The following is a 16,530-nucleotide window of genomic DNA, read 5'->3' on the forward strand; positions in this document are numbered from 1 at the left end:
GTAATTAGAAGGCATCAGAAAATACTAATTTCAGCGATAGGGAAAAACAGGTTGCTTAGTAGCAGTAGTTTGCTTAATTTCATTTCTATAAAACTGTTAAGGATTTGCTAGTAACCCGGGGTCTAAAAATTTAATTTTTTAAAATAAACGACGTGAGAAAGAGTTCTCTAATGCATCAACATTTATAAAAGTCCGCAATAAGGAGATGTGCGCGTAAGTGAGCAGATTTTTAAATATAATAAGTGAAAAATAAAACAAAGAACTGGAAATGATTCTGAGATCGCGTTAAGTTGATATAGGTAAATTACTTAACATAGTCAAGCTAAGTCACACAAATAACCACTCTTTTTATAAAAAGTTTATGGAACACTAATTTCATTCATTCACTGCTTTGTAGAGCCGGCAATTCTACCTTAATGTTAATAATAAATTTTTGCATGTAATTGTCTAACGTTCGTTTTTTTGTTTTAAGCCCACTATCAACGATTGGGAATAGACTAATTCCTTTATATGAGTTATAGTAGAAATATGTCTACATTTTTGAGCACATTTGCGATCCCACATTTGATAGGATACTTTATATATGTTAAAGGGATTTATATTTCGGCAAATAAAAGTGGGCGACATGGTTGGATTTTTAGAGATCATCTGGAATTATCCCTACTATATATAAAAAAATTAAGTTTCTCTATAATCATAAACACTTTTGCTTATGAAGCTGTTTATATTAGGACGATGTGTACTCAAGTCTCAAATTTATATTGCTTTTTAGTTTATTCACTTGTACATTTTTAGTTTTTCCATGGCAAGCCAACTAAATGTATGCGTTGATAAATGTAATTAATTAATTGTTGTATACATATTAAAACTATGTGTTATATGTGGAAATGTTCATATGTGAATGCGAAAATTGAAAGTGTTATATGTATTGTTATTGATATTATTATTTTAATTTATTTTTAATACACATATGTTGCTGTTATTGTTGTTGTTCAAATTGATATATATTTAATGTTGTATTATAATTCTTCCTCTGTGCTTTTACGTTCTTTTGGGTATCTTACTATGTAACTAGTGTTTTCAATACGTTTGTGCTGGGATTAGAGAGCGAAATAATAAAACAAAGCGGCAAGCTGTTACACATTCAATGTTTTGTTCTGTAATGTGTAAGGAAAAGATATTTTTACGATTTAACGAGTCCAATTTGAGTACATACGTTATACGCATGTTCTGTTAAATGTCTTCAAGGAGATTTAAGATTTCAAAAAACCTTCACAGGGTAATTTTCTCTGTCCTCAATTATTCAACGCTTACATGGACAAAAAAGTGTCAAAGTAAACACACTGAAGTCGAATTCGAGAACAACATTTAATCGCTTACTCCTTGTAATCTGTAAACAATTGCTAGTCAGATAGAATATAAAAATTATTACTCAGACCGGGGATACACCTTTAAGCTCACAAAAAAGAAAGTAGCTTAGGAAACATGGAAGATAAAGTTTTATCATGAATTTTTAATTTGTTATGTTGTAATTATCCTTTTTAATGGTACGAGTTAATGGTAATGTGGATTCTGGCTAAATCAAAGATTGAAAAATACTAGTACGTCTTTTATTTCACCTATTTCTTTGTACAATTCCCTCTATCTTAAAAAATCAGTGTGAAGTACTTTCTTCTTCCATAGGGTTCCCTGTATAAACTTTCAGCTCCCGTAATATCCATTTAACAGAAATTTCAGTCTGTATTACTTTCGGTGTATTCAGGGTTTTTTACGTTGTTTGTGAGGTTTATAAAGCCAGTAATTTTCGAGGAAACAAATGAAAACACTAGAGATAAATTATTATAGATAAAGGATTAAAAAACTTATTAAAAACTGCTTCATTACAAATTCTTCGAGTCAATTTTTCTTTAATTTTTTATACATGTTTTGTACCTTATTGACATTTAGATACGCGTTGTAAACGCATTCCGGCAGGGACTAGATGCTCGTTACAGCGATCATGCTAACACATCTCTAGCTGAGGTCTTACGTAAGCAGACCTCGCTTAGCAAGCGCTTGTCAGAGACCTCTTCAATGGAATATGCCGACAATATACCCGACGAATTGAAGTTACCTGAGATCGATGTTGAACGACTCTCATCTCACAGTCACACGGAGACCGCAGTTTAGAAAGCTGCTTGAACGAAAAATACAACAAGGAACAAAGAACTCTCTTCTTAGTGGGCAATCTACAAGCCATAAACTCTTAATCTTAAAGAAATGCATCAAAAATGTTAATAATGATAATAATAATAACAATAATAATAATAAAAAGCACCATATATCTGTGTGGGTTCATTTTGAAACAGTGTGGTGAAAGGTCGTGACTTTTTGCTTCTTATCTCTTCTCTTTAATCATTACTGTTACAGGTCGTGTAGATTTACAATACTCTCAAAAATTTTTTAAGTGTCAATTCGTTTTTCGCGCATAAGTACTTTATCACAAGATAATACTTGTTCTCTGTAATGGATGTGCATGTAATTATGATGCTTTATGTCCACGAAAAAGGACAATTTGAAGCTCTTCTCTTATGCGCACGTCTTACGTAACAAGACGTCAAAGAAAATCCCATTTTTTCTGACAATATAATAACAAAAATAATAGTTAAAAACTGATCAATTTACATTTGATCAAGGTTTCGGCTTTCTAATGCAAAAAAATCAACTAAGAGGATTGAAGTGTATTTAAATATTATTCAAATATTAAACTTGATCACAAAATGTGAATTTATAATATAAAATAGAGAATAGTTCTGAAATTTTTCTGAATATTTGAAGTCTCATAAATATTAATAAGAACCAAAACTGACAAATACGATTTTTCCTGATTAATACCAAACACGTCCTATAATAATATGTACGCAAATATACATTAGAAAGTGCTCTTTGTGCGGTCTTGATCTGCAGCACAATGAATAGCACAATGAAAAATTAAAAGAAAAGTGTGAATAAAGTTTTATCTCGGAAATAAAGTACGCATCAAGTATAATTAAGATAAGTAATAATTTAATTGAACTTATGTTATATGAATATAGAATAATAAAAATACAAAATTAGAGAAAGTTAAAGAAATTTTATTTTGTATTGATTAATTATGTTCAAACGACAGTAAGTGCAGCTAAAACGTGATTGAACCAACGACACCAACGAAATAAAACATTTGATAATTAGTAAGACCAAAAAAATCTTAAAGGGAATACTTAAAATTATTTTCTTAAAAATCCACCTACGAGAACCTCATGGGTTGATAGGCTATAACGGTCATTCATATCGGCTTTATTTTACCTAAATATTTGCAAAATCAGCGTTATTTTGATGTGCCTTAAATGCAATGGTATAAGATTTGTTTTAGGATGTCTTCATAATATTGTTTGGGTATTATTTAAAAGTACAATGTAAGTTAATTTTTAGTTTCAAAATATTTTCCACTGAAAGTTGACAATTCAAAAAATTGGACAAGAGCCCACTCGACGCAAGCTATGCTTCAGCAGCGTGCTTTTTCTTCTTATGATTTATGTTATACTAACGATATGTCATCCCGTTAGCACTTTCGTTATGCTCCTCAACTAAATTTTGTTTGTACGAGTTTTTAGTTACCAAATTTTGTGCATTTCATGCGGAAAAAATGTTGTGAATCTAAAAAAAAAATGTTTCTTTTATTGCTTTTCATATACATCGTCTTGTCTAATAGACATCCTTGCTTACATGCAACGCGAAATGCTTCGCCTAATCGAATTATATTTGCCTCCGAAAAATACCACGTAGCATATTAGATTTATTCCCTGATTGCGATAGACAGTGATTTAATTATGATTGGTGTGTGGCGGCAGCTATAATGGATGGTTGATCGGTATAGGCGTAACATTTACCAACTGGGCATCCGCGTCGCAGAATGCGACCGCAGCATTTACCCGTTCTTTTTCTCTGCCAATCGTCTTGTTAATACGCATATATCATCCTTTAAATGATTTGTCATGAAATAAAATTCGAAGACAGATCTCTAACAAACAGCATTTTTACCTTATGACTATTTTTTAGTGAATTTAGCGCCCTTAGTACATTTTTTATGTACATAGAACTTTGTGATGTTAATTGCAAAGAGAATGAGTAATGTAATAAGAATGATTAATGTAATGACACGAAAAAAAAAATTATACTTCACACGTCTACTTCAAAAACCTTGCTAGGATTGGAGTCTCTAAAAAATGGTTTTCGCCACTAATTCTCAAGATTATTGCTGAATCAAGACACTGCATAAACTTTACCTTTGGATTTAACTTTGGATTTATTTGAGTCGCACGCAGTAATCTTCCAACTCTCTCTTCGTATGAAATATTCTTCATCTCTTCGATACCAAGAAGGGAAAAGATCAAACGATAGCTTCTTATTTACTTCGAAAAGCGTACCGACTCCTTTGCAGTCCTTTATTCTAGATTCTTTTTCTGCGTGTTATCTTCATAAATGCCATGAAATCTGTTGCATTACGCTATTTTATTTCAAGTAACCAACGTTCGAAACGAGCAAAATTTCCTCAATGTACGTCTTTTTCCCTTGTAAACAGTAATGCACCCAGTGATTACGACAAGTATCTGTTTTAGGATTTCGGAAACCATAATTTCTTAAAGTTTTGCTTAGCTTATTGTTCCAAAAACGAGTTGTTTGCTTTACGTCACGCAGTGATTTCTTAAATTTTGACGCCTTACCTTGTTGACCACCGAGCTCTTTGGGAAATTACATATAGATGCCTTAATCTAGCTCGCTGCTCGTGATTATGTGCGGTTGATCGACATCCAAGTAACCTTTGCCAGAAAATGCCAACAATAAACCCGATGATGAGAAGCGAAGAACGGAGGAAAAGTTTGGTGAAAATTAATGCTCTTCGCTTGAGAAAACTCCTTAATTACTGATAACGCCGTGAAGCTTTTAGCTTTCCCAGGTTTTAGCTTAAAAGATCAAATGTTTTCGACAGTTTTCTTATATTTTGATAATTCAACAATATTCCATTTGTCATTGCCTATAGTAGTTCTCCATTGGTTTCTTTAAAAATTTTGCTTCCGACAAAACAATTAACCGGTCTTTGTATTCAGGATGGTTTTCTCATACCCTCTTCTTGCTTCATGTCGTCTTATGAGACAACATTTGAATCATCCATATCTCCTGTAGAAACTTCTTCATTAGCCTGGACAACAAGTAAGAGTTTAGCTACTTCATTTCCGTGAATTATGATGAAATCTGCTCATCATCTGAGTAGATTTAGATCCAGCGCTTGTTCCACCGTCCTAATTTAGACACGGGGAGTGTAAAAACGCTCACTTGATGTTTATCTCTTGTGGAATAACATTTATTCTCCACACAAACAACATTTCGGATTATGGTAATTTTAGGAGCCTTTGCATACGTAAACCTATATGCCTTCAAGATTTGTGCGTTTTTCTTTACGAGCATGCGCGACAGGTATATAACTGAAAATTTTCAATAAACTATTACAATAACAGTTTGCTTTCAGACCAAGCTGTTTGGAGTATACAATTTTAAGGACTTTTTCATAGTAGGCGATTAAACAGGTATATTACGCTATTACTGGCTTCTGATCAATAAATTCTTCTAGTAGCAAACATACAGTGTATTTAATAATGGTGCCATTTATCCTTTTTACCGTCCCGTTACCGTATAAGCCTTGAGGGTTCATTCTTTCATTCCTCAAATTCATTCTGGTAAAGTCATTATTAAATACCAGTAGGTAACGTGAACGAATTTCCTACAATGCAATGTTCAGGCCGCAACTGCCGCAGGCAATCAAAATGCTTCCTGCAATTTTAGATATTCTTTATTTAGCTTACACTTACCATTTACATGCTACGTACAATAACTTCACTGGTAGAATTAGGAACATTACATCCTTGAGTACAGGGTAATTTTTGAGGGCTTGGAATATCAATGGTTCTGGTTTCACTTCGTCTGGTGTGATGAATTGTCCAAGGTATGTAACTTCTTTACTGTACTTACTTTTTGGAGTATATTTTGTGGGTCTTTGGAATACTTTGATTAGTTTGTTATTGCGATGGCGATTCATGTACTATTATGTCATCTACGTAGAAGGAAGATTTTGTTTCTAAAACAGAAGGTGCAGTATTGAGCCTGCCCAGAAAGTTACTTGACAAAAGTTTGAAACCAAAAATTAACGCTGTAAATCGATAGTGAGCGTTTTTGGTCGAACATGCTGCTAATTTAGATTTGTCATCTAGCATTTAATGAACAGTTGATGCCTAAAACATTGACATATTGTGCTATCTCTAACTTGTTTAGTATGTTCTGTGTTCGTATGAACGGAAACTTCTAGTTGACAATATCGTCATTTAGTTTTCTGTAATCGACGACTAACATTCATTTTTTTGGTATTGTTGCCAATTTAGGGGTGTGATAGTCCGTAGTTTCTGGTGTAAACTGCTGTTTTGTCATGTAAATCCATGCATGTTTGTAAGCATGGTTTTAATCATTATTATAAACATGAATAGAGACATGAATTACAAGACGAAAGCCTTAAAGCACTAGCATTTAAGGCTTGTTCGTATCCTCAGTGAAATAGCGTTTGAAGGTTTTAGATAATTTTGGTAAGTTCCATATGCGTCGAGCTTAAGAGGTTTTTAAATGTTCTTTCCAGCGGTTTTTGCTTATTTTATTAATTTTTATGTTACAATGTTTGAATGGACGTGTTCCAATTTTTCGGTTATTAATTGGGATCAATTGACTATTTGTGTTAAGTAAGTTGATATGTTTGTTGTCTTTTGCCGGTATTATGGAGCTCGCTGGATGTATGCCAGTTGCTACAGCCCTTTTCTGTAATGTTTTTATTCTGTATCTAATCTTAATATGTTTTTGCAAATGTTGCAGTAGAATTTTTGAAGAAAGCCACGTCCTCGTATTCCACCTGTGGCGATGGGAGGCATTATTTGGCTTTTTTGTTGTTAGGCATCATTTTCTAATCTAAAACTCTACAGTTGTGAAACTTAAGGAGTAAATTTTTCTCTCGTTATGCCCATTAATCCACAGTGATCTATTATGTTTCCTGCTTAATTTAGTATATCTTCCTTGCGTAAGACGTAAATCTGCTCCTGAGTCAAATAAGAAAGTGAATGATTCTGAGCATTTAGTAAATATGACTGTTATGTAATTTTTTAGTGCTGCTGATATTAAGTGTATATTTAAATTCAGTGCCCCACAGTTGCAACGTTCGCCTATATGCAAGTGGTTTGGAGTTTCTGCCCGTCTGCTTTCCCTCTGCTCATCACAAGGGAGTGGTATTCCATGTGCTAAAGGAATTCCGGTAATATTTATTTCTCTGCATATTTTTTCCACGCATATAATTGCTTAAATTAAAGAGAGAAATTATGAAAAGGAAGAAAAGTTCAAAATCCATCTGTATAACATAAGGATGGGTTTTGCATAAGCAATTGGAATTTTTTTTTTTATACGTGCGGAGCAGGCACCTTCGGATAAAAAGATAAAATAAGAAGAAGAGAAAAAACTTACCAAGGCAAAGCGTGTGTGCCGTTAAGTTTAAAAAAAGAAAGAGGAAAACCAAAATGGTGCGCACATCGTGGATCTATGATCTCAGGAAAGATGAGCTCACTGCTGCTTGCACAGAATTCGTTCTGAAGAATTTAAATACATAAGGGAAGATGCGAACAGCCTTGGGAGTGCTACTAGGCTCTACCAACAGGCAGTTTACCGTCTAGAAGAAATAGAAATCAAATATACGCCCCGTATAACGTTGCAGTTAATGACACCAGATTTCGAGCTAATATTCCCAAACACAGGACCCAAGAGTTAATGTGGAGGAGCAGTGCTATGGCTCCAGTACGCAAGTGGTCACTTAAGTCTGATGGAGACACCAACCCTCTTGAATTTGTGGAGCGCATCTAGGAATTATGCGAGTCGTACGATATTCCACTAACATATTCCATAACACAATGTGGTGTAGAAATAATCGCCGATCCTGGACTGACTAGCAGGAACTTAAACACTATTTTATGAAGTTCTCCGTATAGTCTCGCTATTTTGGAAAATTGGATGACCAAATTCGCCCCACGTTCATATCAGCAGCAAGGTGAAACATTTAAAGCTTAAGCATTGCGAATGCAAAATCTTATGTGTCACACGGAATATATGATGCAGAAGAAAATTAATCTCATTTATTGGAATAGTCGACGAGAATATTAATTATTTATCGGTTAAACTTCCGAGAATAATGATGCAAGGGCACACCATTGTCTTAAGAATTTCGTTCCGGACGAACAGGACGACAGGGCTCTTGGCTTACCTGTCAGTTTGACTGCTGCTGAACAACTGAAAGAATGATCGCCGTTTGCGCGCTGGTTTTGTAGCTGTTGGCTGCCACACCAGCGCGTTGATACCTGCAGCTTTCACCACGAGGTGACTCTACTTACTCTACCACTTACACGCTCATCCTTGTTGGAGAGAATAACTTAAGGAAAGTTATATTAGTGTTTATATACATCTGCAAAACGAGGTCATGAATTGTTGCATTACAATTTTGAGTGAAGGTAACAAGACTAGAGGTTTAAATGTAAGAACTTAGAGTTTAATGAGCTACACCAGATTTACGTGTAGGTTAGTTAATTTTTGTTTACATATGAATGACAATTCCTTTAACGTTCGGATTGTGCAAGGAAGTCTGCTTCCTTACATCCCCCCTCACGTCGGAAATAAACAAATATCTGCTGTACTCTAGATCGGGCTCTACTGAAGTTGTCATTGCGGCGTGTCGACTTGTGGAGAATGTTTCAACTTTGTTGACAAATTTGTGCATATACGAAGGGGCTCAACATACCCACGCGATCTCTCAAGGTTTTATCCAGGCCGTGTCGAAGCCACATATCGTAAAACTCCATGATCGTATCATTGAGCGACCCTCCGGAACCTAGCAACTCGTCATTCATGCTTGTCATCGAGACGGAGAAGCGGCTACTTGAATATGTTAGAATTGCTCGTTGAATTTGCTGCTGTTGATCTAATTCTTGTTATTGCATTTTTCTCTCCGTTACATAGTTACTTACTTGAGAAATATGTTTTTCACTGTTACCTCGAGAACGTTGGTTTTTTACTCATAAATTGTAATACTATTAACCTATTACGTTACTTTTTGCGTTGAAACAATGTGTGTGTACACTGTGCGGTATGCTATTGCGGCCTTGTTAATCTAAACAGCGGGACGTGAGTTTTAAAATATTGATTACGTTTCTTCTGTTTATATGGCGGCTCGTTTGGAAAGCTGTGATGGTTTTTCCCCTTTTTATTATTATTATTATTATTATAAATTTAGCCAGAGAATAAATTCTAAGACTAAAGTCTTAAAGCACTAGCATCTAGGGCTATCGGCTTTTTTATTAAAAAACTCTACCGCACTTGAGGTTTGAACCCACGACTATTGAGTTGCTAGTCGAGACTCTTGCCTACTCGGCCACTCAGGCGGATTCCTCTTTTTTTTATTATCATTATTAGTACTATTATTTTTTTTTTTATCCTATCTTTTTCTCCTCTTAATTATTATTTATTCTTTTTTTTGTTTTCTTTTTCTTATTTGTTCATTCATTCGTTCATTTTTATATATTTCTTTGTTTTATTTATTTCTTTTTTTTATTTGGTTTTTTTATTTATTTATTTATTTTTTTTATTTATATATTTCATATACGATACCCCGATATTGCTTGGCGTCTCGATTTTTTGTTACGGCTTTTACTCAAGGAGGGCGCTAATTTCATTTTCCGTCACCATATGTCCTAGGTGCTTCATTTATTTTTTGAAAAAGTGACTTTTTTGTCTATTGATGAGTAACTTGGCGTTTCGTAGCCGTTGATATACTTGCTTGAGATGCTGGGTATATTCCCGAACAGTCTTACTGATCACGATAATGTCACCGATATTTGCAAAGGCGAATGGTTGTAATTCAGGGCCGATGACTCTGTCCAAAGCTCTTTAGAAAACATAAAGCGCTATTGTAATAAACCGCGCATCGTTATCGCGAACGATGCGTTCTTACTGTGTTCAATCGAACTCTACCAGTATCCATTTTTTAAGTCGATAGTGCCGATCCATTTTGCTTCGCGAAGTTCATCCAAAATATGTTTTATTCTGAGTAATGGATAGGCATCCGGCATTGATGTATGGGTTAGTATTGGATAGCCAATACAGAGCCTCGGTACTAGTACTACGAGTCCGCTGTAGGGCCTGTCCGATGGTTCAATGCATCCGGTTTGGAGCAGTTGGTCCACTTCTCGATCTTGATGATCACTTGCATAATTGGAATTTTGTGATGATATCGAAGTTTTATTGGCATGTCATGCTTCATTCTTATTTGGTCACTTCTTATATTGTTTGTACCGCGCATACTATCAACAGCCTCAAATTCTGTTTCTAAGTACTTTCCGTTATCTGGGACCGATTCTTGCGCTGTATCTGAGCTTTTGTCAGGGTGGTACTAAGTATTTTTGGGACACGGGTTTGAAGTTAAGTCTGACCTGGAGAGAGAAAGCTCCTCTTGGTGTACCCTGGGTTTGAACCTATCTGTAACGTCTTCGCGCGGTGTTTGATGAATTCTGTTAGTTCGATACTCTTTCGGCAAATTTATGCTGGTGGGGGAAGTGTTGTCTCTTGTTTTAGTTGGAGCTTGTTTGATGAAAGCGTCGTGTTTCTTTTTAACTACGGAGATTGAAGCTTGATCTATCACGCTATTAATGTCACAATTCGCTTTGGTTACGGTATCGTAGAACATGTCTGACAATGGATCTTTGCGTCGTTGCTCGATGTTGCCAAATTGTATTACCATTTTCCGGTGACTAATGTTGCCGGTGCTTTGGAGAGAAAATTTATGCCTAAGGTGAAATCATCGACTACGCCTTCTAGGTAATGGTAACTGATAATTAATTTTGCCTACATGAGTTAGCGATAGTTATGCTGGGTGCTGCTAACACGAATGGTAAAAAATCTTGCAGACTACTCTTAACTATAGTTTTAATTTCTCCGGCATCGACCCTTCGACGCGCAGCTTCCAGGATTTGGGATGCTTGGGTGTACGCTGTGTGAGCTATCATCCATGACTATGCCCCTAAACTGAGGTCTAGTCTGCCCATTGGAGCGACAGCAATCATTTGTTAGAACGCCTCTGTACCTGCAACCGCACCCACTATACAGACGGACAGGCATGGCTTAATCAATTCAGAATTTTACATTGAACAAGAATATATAATTTTTTGCATTTCTGAAGTTTCCTTTTGGGTGGTACGAAAATTTTGCAAAAAAAAAACAAAATGGATATAGCCCCATCTTACAGTGGGGATTCCAGAAAATATGGCTTGGTGAAAAAGTGTAGGAGGTATGAGTGTGTTTAGTTATAGACATTGAATTAACGGACAAAGAGATAGGTATAAGCAAACTAACGGACAAAAGAGTGAAACGAACGAATGAGACGATTATTAACCAACATTACAAACAAAGTACTTTTGGTATAACGTATATTTTCCTTTATATTCCAACTTTTTTTCTCTGTGCGGTCAGCGGCACTAGCCAGGTATACCTCGCTTAAAAACGGATAGCGATAAGTGTGGTTACTGTTTCTTTTTTAACTTGTGAAATGGAGGAAGGTAAGCTTTTTATCTATACTGTATTTAATTCACAGAGAGTGTTTGAAGGTTCGTCCCGACAGGCAGTAATGGAAAATTTTTTTTTGGTTTGTAATAATGTTTTTATTTTGTGTTTGTTGCTTCTGAGTAGTTTTTTGAGTTGTGTAAAGATTGCAGGGGCGGGCTTCCGACGTAGAAATGGCAAAAAAACATAAGTGGAAAGGTTGGCTCGGTACATGAACTTTTGTTCTTTCTGAAGTTTCTTTCTTGCCTGACCCTATTCAGCTAATTCTTTGCGATCTCCTTTGAATTCACGTGTTACTTCTGTGGTAAATTTTATATGAAAATCTGTCATTGTATTGGGATTTTTCAGGTCTTGTGTTATGTAATTGTCTAGTGTTTGGCTAATTTTCTTTTTTTTTTGGGAAATTTCGGCAATATTCTACGATATGCTTTAATTTGATACTCAGATCTTTTATAAACGAGGAATTTTTGTTGTACAAGAAGTTTAAAGAATTTAAATTCCCGTTTAAGCAAGATTCTGTATTTTTTTAAGCTTTTTTTTAAAGTTCCAATATACAACATTTATTTTAGACAATAGTTCTGCTGTTATGGGAAGAAAAAAATATTGGTGGTGCTTAGCACATATATGTTAAGGGAGTATCGGCGCGCTCGTTATCGCTCGTATCGCATTAATCGGCCAGTGTGTTCGTCTACATAGGCTTTATAATGATGAGGAATACTACAAAACATGGGGAGCAAAGTTTTTCATGCAATAAAAAGGAGAGGACCTCTTCTGTTACTGTTAATGTGACTATTTGATTGTTGGCAGTGTTGTTATTTATGTCCACGCTTTCTTTGGCTTGTTTGATCCCATCACATTCGAGTTCTCTTAAACATTCGAGTTCTTTAAACAATAGTCTGCGTAGTTTCTGTTGAGTGGGAGGCAATAGTTTTGCTGTTTTGCTTTCTCCGGTATTTTCTGTTGAGATTAACCTGTGGCCTGCGGTAGACGTTGGAAAATATAGAGGTGGTATACCTGAATTACGCACGTCGTATTAGATGAATATCTCCCATCAAAAATTTTTTATGGCAAGAAATATGTAGTTTGGTAGGATGTAGGATAGTTCCGCACTATGCACCTAGAATTGCGAAGTTTGTCAAGATCGCTTTGTAGCGTTCTCACAAAGCTTAAATATGGTAACTCCTACCTAGTTGAATGCGGTGCTAGGGAAGAACAACGTCAATCACTGCCCGGCAGATTAAAAGAAGGAAAGGAAGGTCTATCTTCATAGGTGTAATAACAGTGTTTTTTAACTGATAAAAATGAAAGCTTTTATGGCCAACTTAAAATAGAAAGGTATGACAAAAAAAATTGAATAGAAATCATTGGATAATTATCAATGCAGAATATTTAAGTGCATAAGTGGGTTAGCACGAAAAAATGCGGATTAACAACAAAAGTTAATCAGCAAAATTAGGGACACATATTGCAATTGCAAAATTTTATTTTTTTATGACCTAAAATACATCCGAAATTATGTTGATAAACGTTCTGTTACGGAAGCCCCAAATCCAGTTCATACCAGCTAATTAAATAATGAAATCCCTAAAAATGCAGCTGCCGGCCGATGAAAACGATTAGGAAAAAATAGGTTAACGGATTAAAAATGAAGTCATGAATTTAGGTATAGTAATACGCCTGTAAAAATGTATATAGATAGAATATTTACAAAAGGCAGAATTAGTAGAAAAAGTATTTTGAATTGAGCAGTCGAAAGTATTGCCAAAAATAAATTGTGAATAATCCTAAATTTTAAGGAATATAATTGTAAATAAAAGAACTTTGAAGTGCATTTCTCTTGACCAAAATATCCGCGATCCAGTGATGCGAACTCTATCTTAGAAAAGCTAATTTTATAACAATATTTTAATATTAGTTGGATTTTGTGACGTCAAAAATGAGTGCGAGGTATTTAAAAGACCCTACGAATATCTGTTGTTTTGACCTAATTGTAGTAAATTAATTGGCTACTATGATGCTGATTGGTGCAATCGCGTCACGGTTCTCGAAACAACGAATCGCATTAGAGATCTCATCCACAGAAAGGAATGTGAGATCGGTTGTGTCAGCGATGTAAAATATAATGTGCTTGCGATGAATAGAATAAATATTATATTTTTTATTAATTATTAATTAGTCGTTAATCGTATGTGTAACGTATTTGATATTATTTTTATTTAAATCATGAACCTGTCGCATGTTTTCCGGCCTGGGTCGTTGGGTGGGATGGGTAAAAAAAAAGTGTAGTTAGTTTCATGATAATTTATTTGTTACACTACAAATGTTTCATTATTTTAAAAAAAACATGCTTACTTTTAATTTTGAAATTTTTTCCTGGATAAATACAATACTATGCCCTATCAATACTGCCTTTCCCTCATCAGCTATTCAATGCTTTTAATAATAATACATTTTTTCTCTTTTTTCAAAAAAAAAAAGAATAAAGAAGGAGAAATAAAAAACGAAATTATTTAAATTAAATATAATGTAACTAATTTAAAATCTAAAAAGAAGTTTTACAATTCAAGGACATTTATGTTTCTTTTTTTTCCTTTTTTTTCTTTAAAGAGGAAGTAAATCAATTATAATTTATAGGATATAAAAATTATTTCTAAAAAACATCACTTAACAATGAATAATCAGATTTATAATAGAAGATGTTATTCGCAAAAAGAAAATTTAGATTAACTTAATTTAACAAATCAAAAGAAACTTACCAAATTGAACAACCTCATCGATGCGCATCGCTGATTTCTTATCAGAGTACAAATTTAAAAAAAAAAAAATTATAAAAAAAATTGTCGTTTATTGATTCGATGAGACACGTAACCGCTTGGAAGATGAATATTTTCAACGCCTTAGGGATGATTGGTAAAAAATTGATCCTAAGAGCCACGCAATTATTTCAATTACTAATGCGTGAGTGAACCAACTGTACAGAATTCGAATTTTTTGTGTATTTTCTGCTTTTGAATTATAACTTGTTAGGGTCGAAATTCGTAATATAGATTTATTCACAATATAGCTATATAAATGTTCACTTTTTGTAGTTTTTTTTTAGCAAGAAGTTTCTGTTATTTTTCCTTTTTTTCTTTCCATTTGAAAAAAAAAATATTAATGAAATGATAGTTCTCTTTAAAAATATAAAGAAAAAACCAAATTTGAAAATCTCCAAAAACTGACAAATCAAAACTGAGTTTATAATCACTTCCAGTGCGCACATAGCTGTTCGTTAGAAAGATACAATCCCTCAACTCCCCAAATTTTGTTTCTTTTCGCCCCAGAAAAACTCAAATTTTTTCTTTATTTTTCTCTGACAAATGACTACTTTCTTTTTTTTTTTCTTTAATTTTTTTTACTACAGTGCCTATTACATACGTCTTACAAAAGTGGGAGACGATCGAAGAGAACGAAGCATCTCGATACAGGACCCCAAGTAGTCAGTTTGGTTTGCATAATGCAAAATGCATAAATGTTCACATGGTAAAACACATGTAAACAAAATGTATGTATAGTAGAACACATATAAACAAAATGTATATATAGTCGAACACATATAAACAATATGTATAAATGTATATATGGTAGATCACATATAAAAATGTATTCAAATGTATAAACCCAAATATAGAAAAATGTATAAATGTACACATATCATAGAAATATAAAAATCTTTGCCTAAGTAAACAAATTGTACCCACATACATAACGGTCACCGAATCGTACGATTTGGTGTCTGGGGTAGCATCCTTTAGCAATATCAAGAAAACAGACAGAGTGATAGCAAACAAGCATAGCGATAGGAAAAAAAAAGAAACAAGATAGCTATGATCGGCACTCACAACAAGATCATACGAGTTGTAGTATTAACGTTAAGATATATTTTTAAGAAGCATTTTTATACAAGTAAGAGAAGCAGTGGTAGCTGTGAACGACGATGTTCGATCAAACCTAAGATAGCATACGTAACATTAGATGTATAAGAATATCATCGCCATACATTTGTAAGCAAGTACAGTCTAGAACATACATGTACCGGAACAGCGGTGGTGGTTGCGACTATAAAAGAGCGTGTCGCACCTTTCAGTTGTGTCTTAGCAGCCAAGGGTAAGTGATCACGGACTTAACTAGTAAATTTGTACTGATAGGTTTTTCTTGTGACATCACGGATAGGGGATGACAGGGGTGGCTCCGCCGTCATCCTTGAATGAATGATAGGACTATTGACCATTACGTATAGGGGATGACAGATGTGGCTTCGCCATCATCCCTGAACGAATAATAGGACTATTGATCACTACGGATAAGGGATGACAGGTGTAGTTTCGCCGTCATCCCTGAACGAATAGTAGAACTATTGACCGTTACGGATAGGGGATGACAGGTGTGGCTTCGCCGTCATCCTTGAACAAATACTAGGACTATTGACTATTACGGATATGGAATGACAGGTGTGGCTTCGCCGTCATCCCTGAATAACCAATGAACACTCAAGTCTTGCGAGGTGAATCGGTTAGGATCTGAAGTGGGGCCCTGTAGGCCCAGGTTGGTTGCTATGACACTCGCGGCGTGCTCTTCTCTTTACAGAAAGTCGCGGTATGGTAATTTGAAAGATTAAGTACAATAATAATCGGGAACGAATAAGAAGTACTAAAACGTTAAGGTCGGATCACCACGCTGGTTTTTTCCTCCTACATCTCTTAAAATTCGCTTGAATATTATAATCTCCCCGTAAATAAATAAATAGAAACTAAGAACAAACCCGAAGGTCCAAGTACATTTTATTCT

At 34.7% G+C, this 16,530-nt stretch overlaps 1 protein-coding gene across 6 annotated transcripts in view; it reads left to right on the top strand.

The window, feature by feature from the left end:
- LOC119643656 (plasma membrane calcium-transporting ATPase 1) overlaps positions 1-15,260 on the top strand; it is a 192,817-nt gene extending 177,557 nt beyond the window's left edge. For 2 of the 6 annotated variants that reach the window (XM_038043047.1, XM_038043049.1), the window contains one exon: positions 1,975-2,759. In XM_038043047.1, coding sequence (XP_037898975.1) covers positions 1,975-2,169 — 195 coding nt within the window. In that variant the 3' untranslated portion in view covers positions 2,170-2,759. Of the gene's footprint in view, positions 1-1,947; positions 2,760-15,106 lie in introns of those variants that run through there. The other 4 variants (XM_038043050.1, XM_038043051.1, XM_038043046.1 and 1 more) reach the window with 2 other exon arrangements.
- Positions 15,261-16,530: the final 1,270 nt, after the last annotated feature.

The sequence above is a fragment of the Glossina fuscipes genome, unplaced genomic scaffold (genome assembly GCF_014805625.2).
Source record: "Glossina fuscipes isolate IAEA_lab_2018 unplaced genomic scaffold, Yale_Gfus_2 61514, whole genome shotgun sequence".
NCBI lineage: Eukaryota > Metazoa > Arthropoda > Insecta > Diptera > Glossinidae > Glossina > Glossina fuscipes.